A 22,946-nucleotide genomic window follows, 5' to 3' on the forward strand; every position below is an offset into this window, starting at 1 on the left:
AGCATTGAATTTCATTTACTATTTTCTTGCCCAGTCATCCAATTTTGTGAGATCCTTTTTGTAACTTCTTGCAGTCTGATTTGAACTTAACTATCTTCAAACTTTGCAATCTCTCTGTTCACCCTCTTTTCCATCTTATTTTATTAATATTTTGAACACGACAGGTCCCAATAAAGTTCCTTGGGGGACCCTGCTGTTCATCTCTCTCCATTGTGAAAACTGATCATTTATTCTTAGCCTTTGTTTTCTATTTTTCAGCTCGTTACTGATCCATGAGACCTTCCCTCTTATCCTCTTAGTTTACTTAAGAGCCTTTGATGAGGGACCTTTGTCAAAGGCATTCTGAAAGTCCAAATACACTGTATCGTGTGGATCACCCTTTTCCACATGCTTGTTGACTCCCTCAAAGAATTCCAATAGATTAGTGAGGCATGATTTCCCTTTGCAAAAGCCATGTTGACTCTTCTGCAACAAATCATGCTTATTTCTGTGTCTAATAGTTCTATTCTTTACCATAGTTTCTACCAGTTTGCCTGTTACTGAAGTTAGGCTCTCCAGCCGGTAATAGCCAGGATTGCCTCTAGAACAGGGGTAGGCAACCTATGGCACGCGTGCTGAATGCGGCACACAAGCTGATTTTCAGTGTCACTCACACTGCCCGGGTCCTGGCCACCAGTCCGGGGGGCTCTGCATTTTAATTTAATTTTAAAAGAAGCTTCTTAAACATTTTAAAAACCTTATTTACTTTACATACAACAATAGTTTAGTTATATATTATAGACGTTAAAATGCATTACTGGCACACTCAACCTTAAATTAGAGTGAATAAATGAAGACTCGGCACACCACTTCTGAAAGGTTGCCCCTGCTCTACAACCCTTTTTAAAAATCAACAATACATTAGTTGCCTTCCAGGCATCTGGTACAGAGGCTGACTTCAGTAATAGGTTACATACTATAGTTAGAACTCTTGGGTGGATACCATCTGGTCCTGGTGACTTATTACTGTTTAGTTTATCAGTTTGTTTTAAAATCTACTCCACAGACACATCAGTGTAGGACAGTACTTCAGATTTGTCACCCAAAAAAATAACTCAGATGTGGGTCTCTCCCCCACATCCTCTGCAGTGAAGACTGATGCAAAGGATTAATTTAGCTTCTGTGCAATGACCTTGTCTTCTTTGAGCGCTCCTTTGTCATTTAATGGCCCCACTGGCTGTTTGGTAGGATTTCTGCTTCTGATGTATTTAAAAAAAAAAAAAATGCTGTTAGTTTTTGTGTCTGTAGCAAGTTGCTTCTCAAATTCCTTGTTGGCCCGCCTCATTGTACTTTTATATTTTACATGCCAGAGTTTGTGCTCCTTTCTATTTTCCTCATTAGGCTTTGACTTCCAAATTTTAAAGGATACCCCGCTCCCCGCCTCCAGTGAAAGAGAGGCTTGCGTTTAACTGGGTGTCCGTTCCCTGACTTCACCAGCCTGTTAGCTACCCAGTCTCCTCTGGGCTATGCCAGCCCTTACTTTGCCTTGCAGAATTATAGGTGTACTCCAGTCTCCAAGGCCCTTTGAAGTGTTCCTTTGTAGTGTCCAGCCCCTTATCCACTGAATGTTCACAGAAATACCAGCTCTGCTTTCCCCAAGGGAACAGTGTACACACCAGCTTGAATGATTCAGCTCAGGATCAGCTCCTTGTATAACATCACATCACTGAGATATATTTATAGTGAAAACAATGATACATTTATTGTCAATGGTTTGAGATTCAAGAGATAGTGAATAAGGATAACAAAAACAAAAAGATTACATATCAAACTATTTCTAGCAACTAAATTTAATTTAGCAGGCTAACCACCTGTCTTAAAGAATTTTCTCACCCCAAATGTGTTTTGCAGTATTTCAACCCAGCCTGGTTTTGATCCTGTTTTCATGAATGAAATAAGTGTCTTCTTTCCTTCTACTTATGTTGCCCAAAGTTCATTCTGTCCTCGGGACAGTAACTCCTCCCCCTCCCCTTGCTTGTTTTTACTGAGTCCTGCTTCTTCCCTGTTGACTTTGTATGTTAATAGGCCATCCATTATGTTGGCTTACAATGCTTAATTTAAATGCTGTCAGAGAATAAAGTGAATAAACATCTTTTATCTGACAGCAAATCTGTTTGTCAATTCTGCCTTGATACAAACTTCAGGAACATATTTTCAGCATACATACATAACTCCTTTCATAGTATCTGTACGTACATTTCACAATGATATTAATTACCTGTGTGATCCTGGCTTTCATTTAAGATCTTCCATAATTTTCTTTGGTGAACCAGAATGTACATACCAGAATCCGGATATTCTGGTAAGCTGTTTTGCCAGTTGGTATTGAGGGCATCCTGGGTCATAGTGTCCTCCTTCCACTACAGGACTATCGTGAAGTAGAAGAGGGAAATGTGAATAAGAATTCTTTGAGAAATGACAAATGCCTATGAATGAGCAATGTTTAAAAAATAAACTAACCACACATTTTGGTACCCTTTGACTTGGACAGATCTTAATTTGCCTCCAGATTAAGGGGTTTTTATTACACTAGTGACAATAGTGTAAAAAGGCGAGATTTCACTTATAAACTATATGCAGCATGGTCTTGTGCTCCTTTCCCTTGACTCTAAACCTTATCATTTTTATCTAGAAGATCCTTTGGCTTGCACTAAAATATGCTTAGGTTGAAGGTTGAGTCCAAATCATTTGCATATTTAATCTTCTATTCTTTTTATCTTGTGTAGAATTGCTGCTACATTGTGTAAGGATAAATAGAGAGAGTCCCTTTTGCAAGCTGAACATTATTAGCTCCTGTGATATGGATAAAAAATGAGAAATATGAATCCAAGCCACTGAAGTTGCTTTTATTTAAAGCTTTTGAAAACACTGACCTTATGAATAAGGTAATCGTGGGTATTTTTAGTAAAAGTCATGGGCAGGTGTCAAGGCTGATTCCCCACTCTGGCACTTGGAGTGCAGAAGGTGGGGGCCTGCAAGGATTCTAAAAATTAATACTGGCCACTCCAGGCTTCTATTAAACTCTGAAGGTTACAGCTTCTCTCTGAGCTTGGATGGGTAGATGCTGCCACCACCCAAATGCCAAAAAACCCCTTTTGAACGCAGGAAGATGCACTTGGGAATTCCTCCCTATGGGGTACCCTCAAGCCCACCCCCTGGGAAGAGCTGAGAGAGAAAACAAAGGAAATCAGCTGTTGCCACCAGCTAATTAAACAATATATGCACAAGCCTCTTAGGACACAAAAACTCAATCCTGTTCTTAAAAAAGGGTAAAAGGTAAATTTTATTAAAAACAAAAAGAAAGAAAATACACATCTGGAACTTAGGCGTTTGCTAGATGTTAAAAGATTTTAAAATTAAGCCTCAAGAATGGTTTTCTTGAGGTCCAGCTTAATGGCTACAAACAAAGCAAAAGTCTTTGGGGGTTAGCACAGAAGAGTCCACAAACCATAAAGAGATAAACCTAATCGCGTCTTTCTAGACATTTCCTGGTCTACTTATGTGTCTGGGGTTTCAAATGAGTCAGTTCTAGGTATGATTTAATGATTTTTCATACCTTGTTTAAAGCTTTTTACAGCATAGTTCCAGCCCTGTTTTTGCTCTGTCCCCTCTCTCCGGAGAACAACAGACAGACAAAAGGGGAGTCTTGTTTCAATTTTTAAAAGTTCTAGTCTTTCCATTGGCTCTTTTGGTCAGGTGCCCACTCCCTTCCTTTTATCTATGGGCTTTTTTAACTCTCTACAGGTAAAGCAAGTAGAGAACAGCTACTAACAGGGATTTTGTAGCCAACTGGCTGGCTGGGTGTACATAAAAGGGAGCTACCTTCCCCCTCCATTTATCACAACAGGTCACAGGCAATAAAAAAAATTAATGGCTTGTTACCTGTCCATGACTTTTACTATAAATACCCATGACTAAATCTCTGCTCCTGCTGTGGAGGCTGACTGTCCCCAATTGCCTGCTGCTCCAAGGCCTCTGGGGACTACTCTTACTACAGCCTCCGAGGCCCCTGCTCCAGCCTCCCCGGGGCCACCGCTGGGACTGATGCTCGGGCACTCCCCAGGGCCACTTATCCAGCCACCCCGGGACCGCTGCAGCTCAGGCACTCCCTGGGGCCAGCCACACAGCTGGTGTGGCCCAAGCAGTTGCCATGGGTCTCCTGAGCAGCTGGCCCTAGGGTAAGCTGCACTGGCCGCTACAGCTGTGGAGTTACGAAGGTTGCGGAAAGTCACGGAATCTGTGACTTCAGTGACTTCCATGACAAAATCGCAGCCTTACTTATGAACAATATGCAGTAAAAGGGGATATTAGGGAATCTGAAAAGTACAATCTCTTAATCCCCATTTTTTATCATTCATGTCTTTCTGTTTGTCAAGCAAATTAAAGAGACACAATCAAATTGAACATCCCACTTCTGTGTGGAAAATTTTTTACTACTGTAATTACAAATTCACCAAAGATTACTATTACTGGAAAAATGTCAGTGGACGAATTCCTTGTCAGTATATTTTTGTATATGACAGCATTTTTTGTATAGCGAATTCTGTTGTTTTCCCCTGCATGATCAATTAGGTTGTGATCCTACAAACTGCTCCAGCATCCACATTGAACACCATTAAAGGCAGTGGAGTTCAGTATGAATACAATAACAGGAAGAAGCACTAGAGCATAGATCTGAAAGTCAGGTCTGTGTTACCTATACTTCTTCTTTTGGAAGGAACCTAAATGAAAGCTTTCAGAGTAGCAGCTGTGTTAGTCTGTATTCGCAAAAAGAAAAGGAGGACTTGTGTGTATTGCCAGTATTTTAAATCGTGTTTATAGCAGCAAAAATGTTAGCCAGTATTTCTGAAAACCTGCACATTTACACTTCCTTTCTTTGTAAAGGAATGGGAAGCTCAGCCTTGAATGCTCTGAACATACTAATGCTTCTGGAAAAATTAAAATCGGTTCCTCAGTTAGAAGCGCAGAAGGATATGATCAACTGGATACTGCAGGTAAACAAGGCAGAAGCCAAGTGTAATTTGGCTTTAATAATTCAGCATTTTAAAAGAAAAAAGTTTGACTGCTTTAGCTAATGCAGTAGACACTGTTCACACCTGCCGTGATCTCTTCAGTATCCTACTGTGTTGAAAAGCTTTTTTTTTTTTTTTTTTCAGTTGCTGAGATGAGGTGGGGGTTGGTTGGTTAGTTAGTTAGTTAGGACACCACGTGCTAATACAGAATCCAGTGCATGAAAGGGTTACTACTTAAAATTTTGTAAGTCAAAATTTTAGCTAAATAATATTTAGTCGTGACTTTAAAAAAAAAACAACTTTCCAATTGCCTTAAATAACTCAGTATTTATATTTATATAACTTCATTATTCAAGATATTTTAAATAGTAGAGAAGTAAAAAGAAGCTTTGGTGACATCTGTTTGTATTAGTAAAATTGGAAAGTTTTTAAGGTCTGCTAAAATCTATATATATTTTTGGAGAGGGTTAAACATTTTGTAGACTCAGTCTGCAAATTAAATGGCTAAAGTGGAAAAATTACTTTATAAAAAGCACAAAGTTTTAAATGGTATATAAATTAAATTTAAAATGTTAGAGGTTTTCAGGATTTTCTGATAAAATAAGAAAATTGTTGGAACAACAAATCCAAACTTAAAAGCACAACCTTAACTTTCACAGTTTTTTTTTGTTTTTTTTTTAATGGGATGTTGGATCAATATATGGGGGTTTTGAGTTTAATTTTCTATATTTTTTAGAAAAGAGGAAAATCTGAAGCTGCAGTTCAGAGGCAGTTTCGAACTATAGACTTTTTTGTTGATGCCTAGTTCACCTTCAGTCAAATGCCAGTCTCTGAAATTGTCAGACCAAAAGACTAATGTGTCCAAGTTAGGAATATGTGAAATTGAAGAGGATCCTGTCCCCCCACCCCACCCCACCAAAAAAAACCCCAAAACAAACAAAAAAAAACCAACCAAACAAAAATACCCTACTATAAAAAGTCATTTAACATAACATTAACCTAACCTGACATTCCACAAAAAGGAAGCAGCTGGTATAAAACTTTTTATGAAACTGAGTAGCAAGAAGAAATATACATCAACTTTCATAAAGGGAAAAGTGGTTTAATATTAAGGTGTGCTGAGGACATCTATCAAATTATCCTTTTTGATAGTGTTGATATTTAAAGTTGAGGCTAATTCTCTAAGAGTGAATAACTGAAATTACTATGCAAGATGAGGATTAGGAAGGAAGTTGTCTTAAGAAATTTGTCATGGGTTAGAGAGCCTTTCACCTCTGGGTTTGCTAATTTAAATAATGCACTGGACAGTAGTGACTGAATACTATTACCACATGATGTCCCTTTTTAGTAGCCTATATGAAATGATTTTGCATTGGTGATAATATCTTAGTGAACAGAGATTCTTATGAAAGAACATCTCACTAATTTCTACTAATTAGCATCCTTAGTAGTAGTTTTAGCAATGGCTAAGGACTGAATAGACCAGAGAAAGTGAACTACCCTTTCACACCTAGGGGTGCTCCTTACAGTTGTGGGGTTGGGGACACATTGGTATTGTGGGAAACTTGCTCTGGCGCAGTATAGGCTTTCCATACTTTGATAGCTCCAAGTACATTTTTACCAATATGAAATTCTCAAAAAATGTTTAACCTTTTAACAGCCCTTAGGTTCAGTAATACGGCATGCACAATGCAGTCACATTTTATATTCTCTTAACACCTAAATCTCTATTCCCAGATGTTTGACACAGTGAAACGATTGAGAGAGAAATCAAGTTTGGCAACAGCAGCAACTACATCAGGATCAGAAACTACAAAAGGCAATGAGGTAACAACAACAGGGAAGGAACTGAAGAAATGTTCCACAGGGAGACATTTGTATTTGCAATCTTAAGGAACAATTTTCAAACACAAGTGCTTAAATTTAGGTTCCTAAATCCATATTTGAGCATCTAAATACCAGTTTTAGGCATTAAGTGATGATATAGTGCCTTAAACTGGTATTCTGGAGTGTATTAACAGGAGTGTTGTCAGTAAAATATGAGAGATAATTGTCCTGCTCTACTCAGCACTGATGAGGCCTTAGCTGGAGTATTGTGCCCAAGTTTGGACGCCACACTTTAAGAAAGATGTGGACAAATGGGAGAAATCAAGAGAGATTAAAAAAAATGATTAAAGGTTTAGAAAACCTGACCTATGATGAATGGTTAAAAAAATGGATATATTTAGTCTTGAGAAAAGAAGACTGAGGGGGGACCTGATAAGTTTTCAAATTCATTATAAAGAGGAGAGTGATAATTTTTCTCTATGTCCACTGAAGGTAAGACAAAAAGTAATGGGCTTAATCTATAGCAGGGGAGATTTAAGTTAGATATTAGGAGAAACTTTCTAACTACAGTACAAGGACAGTTAAGTACTGAGAGAGGTTGTGAAATCTCCATCTTTGGAGGTTTTTAAGAAATGCCTGTCAGGGATGGCCTAGGTATACTCGGACCTGCCTCAGCCCTGTGGGCTGGACTAGATGACTCCTTGAGGTCCCTTCCAGTTCTATGACTCTGTGGTTTAAGTACTTAAATCCAAAGTTAGATATGCGAGTTTGAAAATTGGGTGCTTACTGTGCACTTGTTTCACCCTGATAATGATAGCTACGTGGTTTCCATAGAGAATTTGTTACAGTACAACAACTGCAAAAGAACAAGAAGAAATCTCTTTCCTCTTACCACTAACACTACTGCATGCCAACATTTAGTTGGAATTTAGTAGATATTAAATGTGTGCTTCCTCAGACCATAGATGGCAGTATAAGGGTGCGTGGCTTGGGGGCATATGATTTTATGCAGTGTTGTTGTAGCCATATTGGTCCCACGATATTAGAAAGACAAGGTGGGTGAGGTAGGATCTTTTTATTGGACCAACTTTTTTTGGTGAGAGAGAGAAGCTTTCAAGCTTACACAGAACTTTTCTTCGGGTCTGGAAAATGTTCTCAGAGTGGCACAGCTAAATACAAGGTGGAACAGATTACTTAGCATGATAGTTAACATATATTTCAAGAGATCATTCAAGATGAAGTGGCCCGCTGAAATCCCTCCCATCATAGGGAGGAAAAGAGGGGCAGGGGAAGCAGCTGGGGATTTGTTAGTGGGTTATAGATTGTTGTAATAAGCCATAAATCCAGCATCTCTCTTCAGTCCATAATTTTTAGTGTCTAGCAAGTTTATGAATTTAAGCTCCTAGGCTTGTTTTTTGAAAGTATTGTGAAGGTTTTCTTTGAGGATGAGGACTGATATCTCAGATATAGCATGATTACTTTATGAAAAATGTTCACCCACAGGTGATGTGATGGCTTTTGTCTTTTATCTCTTTTGTGTGTAAGTTCATTCAAGATCATAGTGCTTGTCTGTTTTTACCTACATAGTTGTAATTGGGGCATTTAGGGCAAAGCATGAGATAAACCACATGTTGTGATAGACATGTGCAGATCTCATGGATCTTGAATGGTGTGTTGTGGGAGGTAGTCTGCAGGTTTTGCATCTATTCTGGCAGTGTCTGCCTCTTTGAGTTGGTGTGTCCTGGTCTGTGGGGAACTTGCTTCTAATGATGAGCTTGGAGAGGTTGTTCCACGATGCAATCTACTTCTCTGGTGGATTGGCCTTTGGTGAAGGTGGTTTTGAGGGTGTTAAGGTGTATATCCTGGACTTTCTGCTCAGAATGCCTAGCTGTAGATATCTGATTTCTTGGGGTGGTTACTGGACCTGTGAAGGTAGGTGTGGTGATATATGGGTTTCTTGTATATATTTGTCTGTAGGGTTCTATTATTGAAGCTGATTGTGGTATCCAGGAAGTTGATGCTCATGTGGAAGTGTTCAACAGAGTGTTTAATGGATGGGTGATGGTTATTGCAATTTATGGTAGAAATTTGTGAGGGAACTTTAGTCATCTGTCCAGAGGATAAAAATATCATCAGTTTTCAGAGTAACAGCCGTGTTAGTCTGACTTTGCAAAAAGAAAAGGAGTACTTGTGGCACCTTAGAGACTAACCAATTTATTTGAGCATGAGCTTTCGTGAGCTACAGCTCACTTCATCGGATGCATACCGTGGAAACTGCAGTAGACATTATATACACACAGAGACCATGAAACAATACTCTCTCCCACCCCACTGTCCTGCTGGTAATAGCTTATCTAAAGTGATCATCAAGTTGGGCCATTTCCAGCACAAATCCAGGTTTTCTCACCCTCCGCCCCCCCCCCACCCCCAAACTCACTCTCCTGCTGGTAATAGCCCATCCAAAGTGACCACTCTCTTCACAATGTGTATGATAATCAAGGTGGGCCATTTCCAGCATAAATCCAGGTTTTCTCACCCCCCCACCCCATACACACAAACTCACTCTCCTGCTGGCAATAACTCATCCAAACTGACCACTCTCCAAGTTTAAATCCAAGTTTAACCAGAACGTCGGGGGGGGGGGTAGGAAAAAGCAAGGGGAAATAGGCTACCTTGCATAATGACTTAGCCACTCCCAGTCTCTATTTAAGCCTAAATTAATAGTATCCAATTTGCAAATGAATTCCAATTCAGCAGTTTCTCGCTGGAGTCTGGATTTGAAGTTTTTTTTGTTGTAAGATAGTGACCTTCATGTTGGTGATTGCGTGACCAGAGAGATTGAAGTGTTCTCCGACTGGTTTATGAATGTTATAATTCTTGACATCTGATTTGTGTCCATTTATTCTTTTACGTAGAGACTGTCCAGTTTGACCAATGTACATGGCAGAGGGGCATTGCTGGCACATGATGGCATATATCACATTGGTGGATGTGCAGGTGAACGAGCCTCTGATAGTGTGGCTGATGTTATTAGGCCCTGTGATGGTGTCCCCTGAATAGATATGTGGGCACAGTTGGCAACGGGCTTTGTTGCAAGGATAGGTTCCTGGGCTAGTGGTTCTGTCGTGTGGTATGTGGTTGTTGGTGAATATTTGCTTCAGGTTGGGGGGCTGTCTGTAGGCAAGGACTGGCCTGTCTCCCAAGATTTGTGAGAGTGTTGGGTCATCCTTCAGAATAGGTTGTAGATCCTTAATAATGCGTTGGAAGGGTTTTAGTTGGGGGCTGAAGGTGACGGCTAGTGGCGTTCTATTATTTTCTTTGTTAGGCCTGTCCTGTAGTAGGTGACTTCTGGGAACTCTTCTGGCTCTATCAATCTGTTTCTTCACTTCCGCAGGTGGGTATTGTAGTTGTAAGAAAGCTTGATAGAGATCTTGTAGGTGTTTGTCTCTGTCTGAGGGGTTGGAGCAAATGCGGTTGTATCGCAGAGCTTGGCTGTAGACGATGGATCGTGTGGTGTGGTCAGGGTGAAAGCTGGAGGCATGTAGGTAGGAATAGCGGTCAGTAGGTTTCCGGTATAGGGTGGTGTTTATGTGACCATTGTTTATTAGCACTGTAGTGTCCAGGAAGTGGATCTCTCAACCTCAGCCTGGTCCAGTCCACACAAGAGATCCAGACGTTCTGGTTAAACTTGGATTTAAACTTGGAGAGTGGTCAGTTTGGATGAGTTATTGCCAGCAGGAGAGTGAGTTTGTGTGTGTGTGTGTGTGTTCCCGGGGCGGGGGTGGGGTGTGAGAGAGCCTGGATCTGTGCTGGAAATGACCCACCTTGATTACCATGCACATTGTAGGGAGAGTGGTCACTTTGGATGAGCTATTACCAGCAGGAGAGTGAGTTTGTGTGTGTATGGGGGTGGAGGGGTGAGAAAACCTGGATTTATGCTGGAAATGGCCCACCTTGATTATCATGCACATTGTGAAGAGAGTGGTCACTTTGGATGGGCTATTACCAGCAGGAGAGTGAGTTTGGGGGGGGAGGGCGGAGGGTGAGAAAACCTGGATTTGTGCTGGAAATGGCCCAACTTGATGATCACTTTAGATAAGCTATTACCAGCAGGACAGTGGGGTGGGAGAGAGTATTGTTTCATGGTCTCTGTGTGTATATAATGACTACTGCAGTTTCCACGGTATGCATCCGATGAAGTGAGCTGTAGCTCACGAAAGCTCATGCTCAAATAAATTGGTTAGTCTCTAAGGTGCCACAAGTACTCCTTTTCTTTTTGCAATATCAGTGTATCTCAGGTATATCATTGGTTTCGTGGTGTATTTGTCCAATGCTGAGAAATACAGGTCCGCTTAAAAACAAGAGCTGTAAAATTTTTACACTAACCATCAGCAGGTCAAGCTGCTTATCTATTTCAGACCATCAAAATGTAGCTCTGACTTGATAAACTGTAAGATCTACTCAACATTTGGCTAATGCTGGTAAAAGGGTGAACAAGGATTGGGCTGCTTTGATTACATTGTATAAGTCAGGTTATTTTGATTATTTTGCAGGGTATTGTATAACCTTGAATTTGGGTCTTAAGAAGTAAATAAAGGACAAATGGTGTTTCAGATGTTTTAATTATAACTTTCTGTATTTTTGAATTCATAAACATGCTCTACTAATGCCTTGAGAGCCTAATCAGCTTTTAAGATTTTTTTTTTACAACTTTTAGATTTTTGTTGTGTTTTGTTTTACAATCATGGGATGCCCAGTTCACTGGGGAATTTGATGGGAGAAATTAGAATTCTACTTTTTGAGAATACTTCTTTGTATTTTTTAGTTGTTGTTCTTAGTCTATAATTTTTACTACTCTTTCCTAATAAGACTCAGAGCACTCAAGACAAAGAGAAGGCTGAACGGAAGAGGAAGGCAGAAGCTGCCAGGCTGCATCGCCAGAAGATAATGGCCCAGATGTCTGCTTTACAGAGGAATTTCATTGAAACTCATAAACTCCTGTATGAAAACACACAAGAGACACAGGGAAGAGAGGACTCTGTTATGGAGGAGGAGAGGTGAGATGAGACAGATACCCAGAGTTCTGATGGAAAAATTAATTTCCTAAAAAGTGGTTATAACTACATAAGGTTTAATAGTACAGTTGATAGGTAAAGTGCATCATCCCAATCAGTAGCCCTGTATCTCTTATTACTTATATTTTTCAATGTCCTGGATTAGAGAATTCTGTGTAAACTAGCAGCTAAATACTAATGTCAGAAGGCCAAATCAGTTTGGGGGACACCAGACCTGCTTTTATATAAGATGAACTCTGGAAAAATATTCTTCAGGTAAAATATTCTTCATGTAACCTACCATTTCAGAAAACAATGACTTAATTATAAAACACCCCTAGTTGATATTACTATAGTTTAGGTAATAATGGGCTTTACTTTTTGAAGACCTAATTTGAGTGTTTAATTCAGCAGAATCTTAACATACAAGGTCCTGCCCAGAAGCTGGTATGTTTGAAAATTAAGTTGCAAAAAAAAAAACTTACTGCGCTCATAACCCAAACTGTTTTTTTCAGAATGTGATTTTGTATATCATTAATCCCCCAAATTGTTTGATCTCTTTATAATTGTAGAAGGAAAAGAAATAGATTTGTTTAAAGTCATATTTTAAATAGCTGGATAATGTTATGATCAGCAATTACATGTAATTGCACATCCCAGGATAGAGTTACTCAAATCCTGTGCTGTAGTGCACAGACTGTTCACTATAAGGTTCAGGGGAAAAAAAGTTCTCTTATACAGCATTTATTTGCCTAGGTGCATTGTGGATTTATTTTGCCTTCCTTTGAAGCATCAGATACTGGCCACATTAGTGTCTTAACTTGATGGACTAATGGTCTGACCCAGTATGGCAAATCCTGCTTTCACTGCACAGGGCAGTAATCCTTTGTTCCACGTTTTGTAGTATTCATAATGAAGACTTTGTACATACCCATCTCTTTTAGTCCCTATGTTCTCTTGGCTATCTGGCTATGTTATAGTCCATCTGCTAAATGTTAGTCATGTGAAGTGTGGGTTTTTTGTTTTATTGTTTTAAAGCTGGTCTAGTGGGAACAAAATGTGCTCCAATTCAGGGGACTGAAATACAGATTCAGTCACAATAGGAAGTGTCTCTTGTCATTCATGAGTGGCTATGTCTAGTTGATGCTAGGTGTAGAATTGTCAGGCTTGAGTAAGAGCAATGGTGACTGTGCATGTGCAAGAGAGAGTGTGCTCCAAGTCTGCACTACAAAATTTGTCAGTCTAGGTTGTGAAGAGATGTGATTTATGTCTGATATATCTGTGCTGGGGAAAGTTCTTGCAGTAGATGCAATTAAACAGTCAAAACTATGTGTTAGCCAATGTAGCTTATTTTGCTTGGGGAAGACGGGCCTGGAATAAACTACGCAAGTGAAAATACAATTTTGCTACTATAAGCTGTGTCCAGATCAGGAGCACTTTTATAATATTACCAGTATAGCTATATTGACAAAACAGTCCTACTGTAGACCAGGCCTAATATATGATTTGTGAAAAAGGGGGTGGATAATATCAAACGAAGAGAACAAGATAACAGATGAATGACTAAAAACCAATACAGGAATTTCTGCCTACTTTGTCATTTAAGAATTCATGTTCTGTAAGACATCCTCAAACTTGTAAATGCGGGGAAGCACCCTCTTAACTATTTCTTATTGCATGTTGCCTGAAAAATGGAAGTAAACTTGTGGCATCATCAAACAATAAATGGAATAATGGAATTTATTTCAATATACCGTAATAGATAGTTGCCACATTCCGTCTTAAAGATGGTTGTATTTCAGTGGTGACTGAAGTGATTCTGGTACATTTATGTAAGGGCTTTTGCAGTAAAGTTACTGTTAAATATAAGCAGTAAATTATAGTTTTAGATCTCTTCGAGAGGATCTTTATTTCTTTACAGGGAGTCTGGTAATTGTTTGTTGATACTTGTCATTTAATGTTCTTACAGCATACCTTTGGCCATTGAGTCTTCCAGAGTTGCCTTGGGACCCAAACGAGGTCCATCTGTTACTGAGAAGGAAGTGCTGACCTGTATCCTATGTCAGGAGGAGCAGGAAGTGAGGCTGGAGAGTGCTGTGATGGTATTATCAGCTTGTGTCCAGAAATCCACTGCCTTAACTCAGCACAGGGGGAAAACTCTTGAACTCTCAGGTGGTAGGTGTACCTCTTCAGCTAAGAATATCAGCTGTTGCTGTTCTCTTCTTAGAACTCACTTCAGTTGTATTTAATTAACACTTTCAGCTAATCAGATTACTGAATGGTTACTTTTTTTAATGAAAGTTTAGTTAAGAATTTTAGTCATGTATTTTAGATGGTCTTAAAATCCTTGCCATAAAACTAAAAATCAGACATGGAGGAGAATTTACTGCCATTCTCCCTTGTAAAACAAAGATGAATTCCATGTGTACATGACTCCTACTCTGAGTAAATAAAACAGTACACATTAGTCTTCCAGATTAATTTTCTGAAGCAATTGAGTTTTGTTCCTTAAACCGAAGAGTGTGTATTCTAGCACAGAAGATACAAAATGAGTGGCTGTTTCTCTCTGTTGCATATTGATCCAACTGTAGAAATTGATTTTTAATTAGCTGTTCCTGTCTTGTTATAAACCCCAACCAGGCATCTGTACAAATCCTGCTCATTCAAGTTTATTAACATAACATAAACAAGAACGGCCCAAACATTGGAGTGTGTAGAAAGATGAACCAAAAACATCCATTTTTCTATTGTTTTTTCTTTATTATTTGTAATATGCTAGTGCCTAGGGACCCTAGTCATAGATAAGGACCACATTTTGCCAGATGCTGTACAGACACATCTTGATACCAAAATTTAGGTTAAATCACAGATAAAGATGCCATTCATAGAATCATAGAATATCAGGGTTGGAAGGGACCTCAGGAGGTCATCTAGTCCAACCCCCTGCTCAAAGCAGGACCAATCCCCAATTAAATCATCCCAGCCAGGGCTCCAGTGTATCCAGTGAAGCTCATCTCTAGTAACTTTTCTCAAATCCTTCCTGTAACAGTATGCCAGGTTACCAAAGTAGCTGGGGAAAGAAGGAAACAAATCTTCTTCACTTGCCGAAGGCCACTTGCAGATAGATATTTTAACTCCCCTTTAGCAGCATATTCAGTTCTTCTGTAGCTCACCTAAAGGAACAGGTCTTTAAGTGATTCCCTTCTCCCCCCACTTGGAGAGCTGCATGAGTGGGGAAAGTGTATGTGCCTGTGTATATGTTGACACCAGTATAACAGTGGTCTGACGCCAGGGTGCATTATATTACATTCTTCACTTGACTTTTAGTACCTGTAAGGTATAATTTACTATTACATGCAAACAGAGGTCTGTCTTTAAATTCTTTTCTACTTTCTTTGTGTTCATGTTATAATACAAGCATATTTGTTCGAACAGAAAGTTCTACCCAGCTTACATAAGGAGTTCTATTGCCATTCAATTCTGTACTATTCAAGGCCACCTTTTGTGAAAAATTAAATCCTGTCGACTGCATATTGCAACACAACAGAATCTGTTAAGTTTTCATAATGGTTGCCAGTGATTTCTTGTATGTTAAGAATTAGTCTTTGCTTTTGGATTTGGTACAGTAGTTCTTCAAATGCTTGCTCATATCAGTTCCAGTGTAGGTGTGTGCTCACCCCAAGCATCGCCACTGGAAAGTTTTTCCCTCAGAGGTATCCATCAGGTTGGCTCTGGTGCCCTCTGGAGTTGTGCCCTCATAGTTCTGGTATATAGGGCCCCACCGCCCCCTCAGTTCTTTCTTACTGTCCGTGACGGTCGCTGGAACTGCTGCTTGTCCTTACGTTTTCCCACACGTACCTCTCTCAGTGTATTTTGTTGATTATCTCAGTGTATTTGTTGATTAAATAGCTGTTTATCTAGAGTTTAAGTTTCAGTTAGTTGCAGATTCTGCTTAGCAGGATTAGCCCTTCCCTGGCACTGGGGTATGCCTTCGTCCCCCATATTCAAGCAGTGTGTGTTGTGCCATAAGCCAATACTGGTTAGTGACCCACACTGCAGCTGTCTCAAGTGTTTGAGGGAGGCCCATGTGCAGGAGCGTTGCAGGATTTGCAAGAGCCTCAGACTTCGAATGAAGGAGGACAGGGACACTAAACTCAAATTCCTCCTTATGGAAGCAGCACTTCGTCCCCCTTTGGAACCAAATCACGTTACCTGGCACTGAGTACTTCGGCTTCAGTACGAAGCGTCCTGGCATCTCTAAGAGGGATGCAGCTCAGGGATCATTGGATGTCACAGAGGTCATTGGATGTCACGGATTCCACAGATGTCACATAATCTTAGCCTTAGTGATACCCAATGACTGAAATGAGCGAGGGCATCCCACCAACAGTCTGGCTACTGGGGCAGTGGCAGATGCAGCTACAGTGACCATTCTGGAATTCCTGGGTTTTTCAGCCAGTCCAGGGTCCACACTCGAGGAGGTCCTACTCGGTTGCATTGGAGTCAAGAGCTCTCGCATCACCTACCTTGGAGCAGGGACCAGTCCTCAATCCTGAGCCCGGTACTGAAGTGCAAGACCCGGCATCACAGGACCTAGCTGGTGCAGAGGATGAGGAAGAAGGCTCCTTACTGGTAAAGGCATCCCCTTCCTCCTCTCCTGACAAGGCAGTGGTGGGAACAAGTATAGTACCTTCCCAGGATGACTACAAGGCACACCGGGAGCGCCTCAGGAGGGTAGCCCAGAACCTGGGTATCCATGCCTTGGTGGACATCTTAGTGGCTTCAGGGCCATTGTGGGTGGCTCTGCCTTTGAACTATGCCGTTTTGGACCCCATCAAGGCCTTTTGGCAGATGCCTGCATCCCTCCAACCTACTGCAAAGAGGATGAAGAAAAAGTATTCTGTTCCTCCTAAGGGGTATGAATTTATGTCCACTGATTTCTCTCTCCCGCCGCCCCGGGCTCAGTTGTTTGAGCGGCAAATGAGCAGGAGCAGCAAGGGTTGGCTCCCAAGGCCTAAGATGCCAAAAAAATAGACCTTTTTGACAGGAAGGTGTACTCAACTGGTAGTCTCCAATTCAGGATAGCAAACCAGCAAATGCTCCTAAGCTGTTATGATTTCAACTCCTTTTGCAATGGCAAAATTCAAGGAGCTTTTGCCGCAGGAGTCCAGGGGTGAGTTCTCTGACTTAGTTGAAGAGGGGAGATCGGTGGCAAGAGCATCCCTTCAGGCAGCTTTGGACATGGCAGTTTCTGCAGCCTGATCCCTGGCTTCAGCTGTGGTCATGAGAAGAAGCTCATGGCTTCAGTCCTCGGGGTTACCCTATGGCTTGCAGCAGACTGTGCAGTACCTTCCATTTGAAGGCAAGTCGCTCTTTTCAGAGCAAACAGACTCAAAGCTGCATAATCTGAAAGACAAGAAGAACCACCCTGAAATCGCATATACCAGCTCCCTCCCGGAAGCACTATAAGCTCCAACTGACAACCCTCTTCTACTCGCCACAGCGCAGACAAGACTATAGCAGGAGAAGCAGTAGGGGCTATAAGAGGAGGCTTCTGTACCGGTGCCAGGCCTCCCCGCCAAGACACAGTGTGGTCTAAGCAGGCCTCTTGATGGGATGCTCAAGGGCGACATACCAGGACAATGTGTGGATCCAGTTTCCCCTATATTTGTGGTCCAGTTATCCCACTTCTGTCGCGCATGGGCCCGCATTGCCTCAGATCACTGGGTGCTATGCATGATAGAACTGGGATACACCCTTCAATTCAGTTGTTCTCCCCCTTCCCACTCTCCCTCCTTGTCCCTCTTCAGGGACCCTGCTCACGAAAAACTTCTGGTCCAGGTGGTGCGGTTGCTCCTCAGGGTTGGAACCATGGAAGAGGTTACATTGGAGCTAAGGGTCCAGGAGTTCTACTTCCTAATTTCAGTATCCAACAGGGATCTCAGACAGATCCTGGACCTGCAAAACCTCAACAGATTCATGAAGAAACTGAAGTTCCACATGGTCTCCTGGGCCCCCATTATCCCTTCTCTGGATCCAGGGGATTGATATGCTGCCCCAACTTGAAGGATGCGTATTTTCATATTGCGATCTTTCGGGGACACACAGTTCGTATGATTCGTTGTGAACCACATGCACTACCAATTTACTGTGCTCCCATTTGGCTGTCAGTGGCCACTCAGGTGTTCGTGAAGCACATGACAGTTGTTGCAGCCTTCTTGAGAAGACAAGGGGTTCAGGTCTGCACTTACGTCAACTACTGGCTGATCAAAGGTCAGTCCAAGGGCCAGGTGGAAGCAAATGTGTAGTTAATACAGTCAACTTTCCAGGATCTGGTGCTGTCAAGGTTCCTTCCCCACTCTGAACTTTAGGGTACAGATGTGGAGACCTTCATGAAAGACCCCCTAAGCTTATTCTTACCAGCTTAGGTTAAAAACTTCCCCAAGGTACAAACTTTGCCTTGTCCTTGAACCATATGCTGCCACCACCAAGCTTTTTAAACAAAGAACAGGGAGAGCCCACTTGGAGACGTCTTCCCCCAAAATGTCCCCCCAAGCCCTACACCCCCTTTCCTGGGGAAGTCTTGATAAGAATCCTCACCAATATGTACAGGTGAACACAGACCCAAACCCTTGGATCTTAAGAACAATGTTAAAAGAAGAATTTTAATTAAAGAAAAGGTATCACCTTTGTAAAATCAGGATGGTAAATACCTTACAGGGTAATCAGGTTCAAAACATAGAGAATCCCTCTAGGCAAAGCCTTAAGTTAAAAAAAGACACAAAAACAGGAATATACATTCCATCCAGCACATCTTATTTTACCAGCCATTAAAAGGAAATCTAACTCATGTTCTAGCTAGATTATTTACTAATTTAACAGGAGTTGTAAGGCTGCATTCCTGATCTGTTCCTGGCAAAAGCATCACACAGACAGACGAACCCTTTGTGTCAAACCCCCGCCCCCTTCCAGATTTGAAAGTATCTTGTCCCCTCATTGGTCATTTTGTGTCAGGTACCAGTGAGGTTATCTTAGCTTCTTAACCCTTTACAGGTGAAAGGGTTTTGCCTCTGGCCAGGAGGGATTTTACAGCACTGTATGCAGAAAGGTGGTTACCCTTCCCTTTATTTTTATGACAGGGGCTATCAATAAACATGCAGAAATCCACCCTTCCCAGGTTCAAAGAATATAATTTGTTGGGGCGATCCTTAACTCAACCTAGGCCAGAGCTTTTCTTCCAGAAAACCAGTTCAGAACTCTGGGGGTCCTCAAAGAGAGCCTGAGGAATCACCCCATGACCACAGCAAGGAACTGCTTAAAGCTTCTGGGGCATATGGCATCACATAAGACTATGGCTCGGATCTCTCCAGGCTTGGTTAGCGTCTGTTTCAGCACCAAGCCGACACGATCTGGACAGGGTGATCTCACTTCCCCCATGGGTGATTTTCATCTTCCTTTGGTGGCTAGACTCCTGGACAGTATGTGCAGGAGTCCCATTCTCGAGACCCCAACTGTCAATGTGTCTTGTTACAGATGCAGCAGTGATGGTAAAAGGGGCTCAATTGGGGATGCTCAGGGCCTCTGGTCCAGGGAAGAGCTGTTGTTACACATCAATATGAGGGAACTGAGGGCGTGCACCTAGCCTGCCAGGCATTCCAACCCCAATCGGAGGGCAACTGCATGTCGATCCTTACAGATGACACGACAGCAATGTTTTACATAAACAGACAGGGCAGAGCACACTCCTTTCCCCTGTGCCAGGAAGCTCTTGGGTTGTGGGAATTCTGCATAGCCCACTGAATCCACCTCAAAGCCTCCTACCTCCCAGTGTCTTAGAACGAGTTAGCGGATCATCTCAGCAGATCCTTTTCCAAGTGGTCCATTCATCGAGATGTTTTGAGCACCATTTTCCAGAAGTGGGGCACTCTCCAGGTAGACTTGTTGACAGTGGTGCACAACAAGAAGTGTCTTCAGTTCTGCTCCTTCCTAGGCCACAGCACGGGGTCACTAGTAAACACATTTCTCCTCCCTTGGACGGACCATCTCTTCTATGCATTCCCTCCCATCGTTCTTATACACAGGGCCCTGCAGAAGGTCAGGAGGGGCAGGATGTGCCTTATCCTGGTAGCCCTGGCCTGACCACATCAGCACTGGTTCACCACCCTCCTCGATCTCTGTGGACACGCAATCAGTCTGCCCCCATTTCCAGACCTGATCTCTCAAGACCTTGACCATCTACGTCATCTGAGCCTGGAGTCTCCATCTCATGGCATGGAAGCTCATGGCTGAACCCCACACAACAGGCATGCTTTGGACCTGTTTGTAAGGTGCTTTTAGGGAGCAGGAAACAGTCCACTGGAGTAACTTACCTGGCAAAGTGGAAGAGATTCTCAATCTGGTCAGCACAAGTGTGTTTTGTGTACTCAGTCGACATTGCCTTTCATTCTGGATTACCTACTACACTTGAAACTGTCAAACTTAACAGTAAAAAGAAAAGGAGTACATGTGGCACCTTAGAGACTTGTGGCACCTGTTGTGTGGTGTGTGGTTGCTGGTGACTATTTGCTTCAGGTTGGGGGGGCTGTCTGTAAGCTATCAAGCATTCTTACAACTATAGTACCCACCTGCTGAAGTGAAGAAACAGATTGACAGAGCCAGAAGAGTACTCAGAATTCACCTACTACAGGACAGGCCCAACAAAGAAAATAACAGAACGCCACTAGCCATCACCTTCAGCCCCCAACTAAAACCTCTCCAACGCATCATCAAGGATCTATAACCTATCCTGAAGGACGACCCATCACTCTCACAGATCTTGGGAGACAGGCCAGTCCTTGCTTACAGACAGCTCCCCAACCTGAAGCAAATAGTCACCAGCAACCACACACCACTCAACAGAACCACTAACCCAGGAACTTATCCTTGCAACAAAGCCTGTTGCCAACTGTGTCCACATATCTATTCAGGGGACACCATCATAGGGCCTAATCACATCGGGGACACTATCAGAGGCTCATTCACCTGCACACCCACCAATGTGATATATGCCATCATGTGCCTGCAATGCCCCTCTGCCATGTACATTGGTCAAACTGGACAGTCTCTACGTAAAAGAATAAATGGACACAAATCAGACATCAAGAATTATAACATTCAAAAACCAGTTGGAAAACACTTCAATCTCTTTGGTCACTCGATTACAGATGTAAAAGTTGCAATTCTTCAACAAAAAAACTTCAAAACCAGACTCCGAGAGGCTGCTGAATTGGAATTAATTTGCAAACTGGATACAATTAACTTAGGCTTGAATAGAGACTGGGAGTGGATGTGTCATTACACAAAGTAAAACTATTTCCCTATGTTTATTCCCCCCCTCCACACCCCACTGTTCCTCAGACGTTCTTGTCAACTGCTGGAAATGGCCCACCATGATTATCACTACAAAAGGTTCCGCCCCCCCTCCTCCCCACCCCCCGCCCTCTCCTGCTGGTAATAGCTCACCTTAAGTGATCACTCTCTTGTTACAGTGTGTATGGTAACACCCATTGTTTCATGTTCTCTATGTATATAAATCTCCCCACTGTATTTTCCACTGAATGCATCCAATGAAGTGAGCTGTAGCTCACGAAAGCTTATGCTCAGATAAATTTGTTAGTCTCTAAGGTGCCACAAGTACTCCTTTTCTTTTTTCGAATACAGACTTACACAGCTGCTACTCTGAAACCAGACTTAACAGTACCATGTATTAGGTTTTACCTAGCTGCAATCTTGGCCTTTCACCTGTGGGTGAATGGCTGGTTGATCTTCTTGAACCCAATCTGTGGTCGTTTTCTTAAGGGTTGAAACAGCTATACCCCCAGGTACACAACCCACTCCCTCCCTGGGACCTCAACTTGCTGCTGGCAAGGCTAACAGGTACCCCATTCAAACTGCTGGCAAGGTGCTCTTTGCTCTACCTGTCCTGGAAGGTGGCCTTCGTGGTCCATTAGTTCTTCCAGAAAGCCATCTGAGCTCTTACTTCAGAACTACCATACACTGTAGTCTTCAAGAACAAGATGCACACCCAACCTTCCTGCCAAAATTGATCTCACAATTCCATAGTAACCAGGATATCTTCCTACAAGTCTTCTACTCGAAACCACATGCTAACAGGGAGGAACAGAGACTCCAAGCATGTGCTAGCATTTTACACAGAAAAGACTAAACCCTTTCCGAAATCCACTCAGCTCTTCGTAGCCATTGCAGACAGAATGAAAGACTGTCCAGTCTTGGCCCGGAAAATCTCATTGCAGATCACTTCCTGTATCCGCACATACTACGACCTTGGGAAGGTCACGGCTCCTCCCCTGACAGACTATTTTACAAGAGCTCAGGCATCATCGGAGGTGTTTGTGGTGCAAGTTCCCATTCAGGACATCTGTAGGGCAGCAACGTTGTAGTCAGTCCACACTTTTGCGTCCCATTACACCAGGGTTTTTCAACCTTTTTCTTTCTGAGGCCAACCCAACATGCTATAAAATCTCCACAGCCCACTTGTGAAACAATAACTGGTTTTCTGCATAAAGACCAGGGCTGGCATTGGGGGATAGCAAGCAGAGCAGTTGTGTGAGGCCCCACACCACAGGGTGGCCCTGCAAAGCTACATTGCACAGGCTTTGGCTTTAGCCCTGGGTTGTGCGGCTCAGGGCCCTGTGTTTCAGCTTCATGCAGTGGGGCTCCGGCTGTCTGCCTTGGGCCCAACTGAGTCTAACAAAAGAATGGCCATACTGGGTCAGACCAAAGGTCCATCCAGCCCAGTATTCTGTCTACCGACAGTGGCCAATACCAGGTGCCCCAGAGGGAGTGAACCTAACAGGTAACGATCTAGTGATCTCTGTCTTGCCATCCGTCTCCACCCTCTGACAAACAGAGGCTAGGGATGCCATTCCTTACCCCTCCTGACTAATAGCCATTAATGGACTCAACCTCCATGAATTTATCCAGTTCTCTTTTAAACCCTGTTATGGTCCTAGCC

The 22,946-nt window shown here is 42.3% G+C and overlaps 1 protein-coding gene across 2 annotated transcripts in view; it reads left to right on the forward strand.

Annotated features, from left to right (window-relative positions):
• Nucleotides 1–22,946, forward strand: part of UBR1 (ubiquitin protein ligase E3 component n-recognin 1) — a 145,754-nt gene that overhangs the window by 74,192 nt on the left and 48,616 nt on the right. For both annotated transcript variants that reach the window (XM_077818803.1, XM_077818804.1), the window contains exons 27-30: nucleotides 4,924–5,033; nucleotides 6,789–6,878; nucleotides 11,748–11,935; nucleotides 13,902–14,107. In XM_077818803.1, coding sequence (XP_077674929.1) covers nucleotides 4,924–5,033; nucleotides 6,789–6,878; nucleotides 11,748–11,935; nucleotides 13,902–14,107 — 594 coding nt within the window. The remainder of the gene's footprint in view (nucleotides 1–4,923; nucleotides 5,034–6,788; nucleotides 6,879–11,747; nucleotides 11,936–13,901; nucleotides 14,108–22,946) is intronic.

The sequence above is a fragment of the Eretmochelys imbricata genome, chromosome 6 (genome assembly GCF_965152235.1).
Source record: "Eretmochelys imbricata isolate rEreImb1 chromosome 6, rEreImb1.hap1, whole genome shotgun sequence".
NCBI classification, from domain to species: Eukaryota; Metazoa; Chordata; order Testudines; family Cheloniidae; genus Eretmochelys; species Eretmochelys imbricata.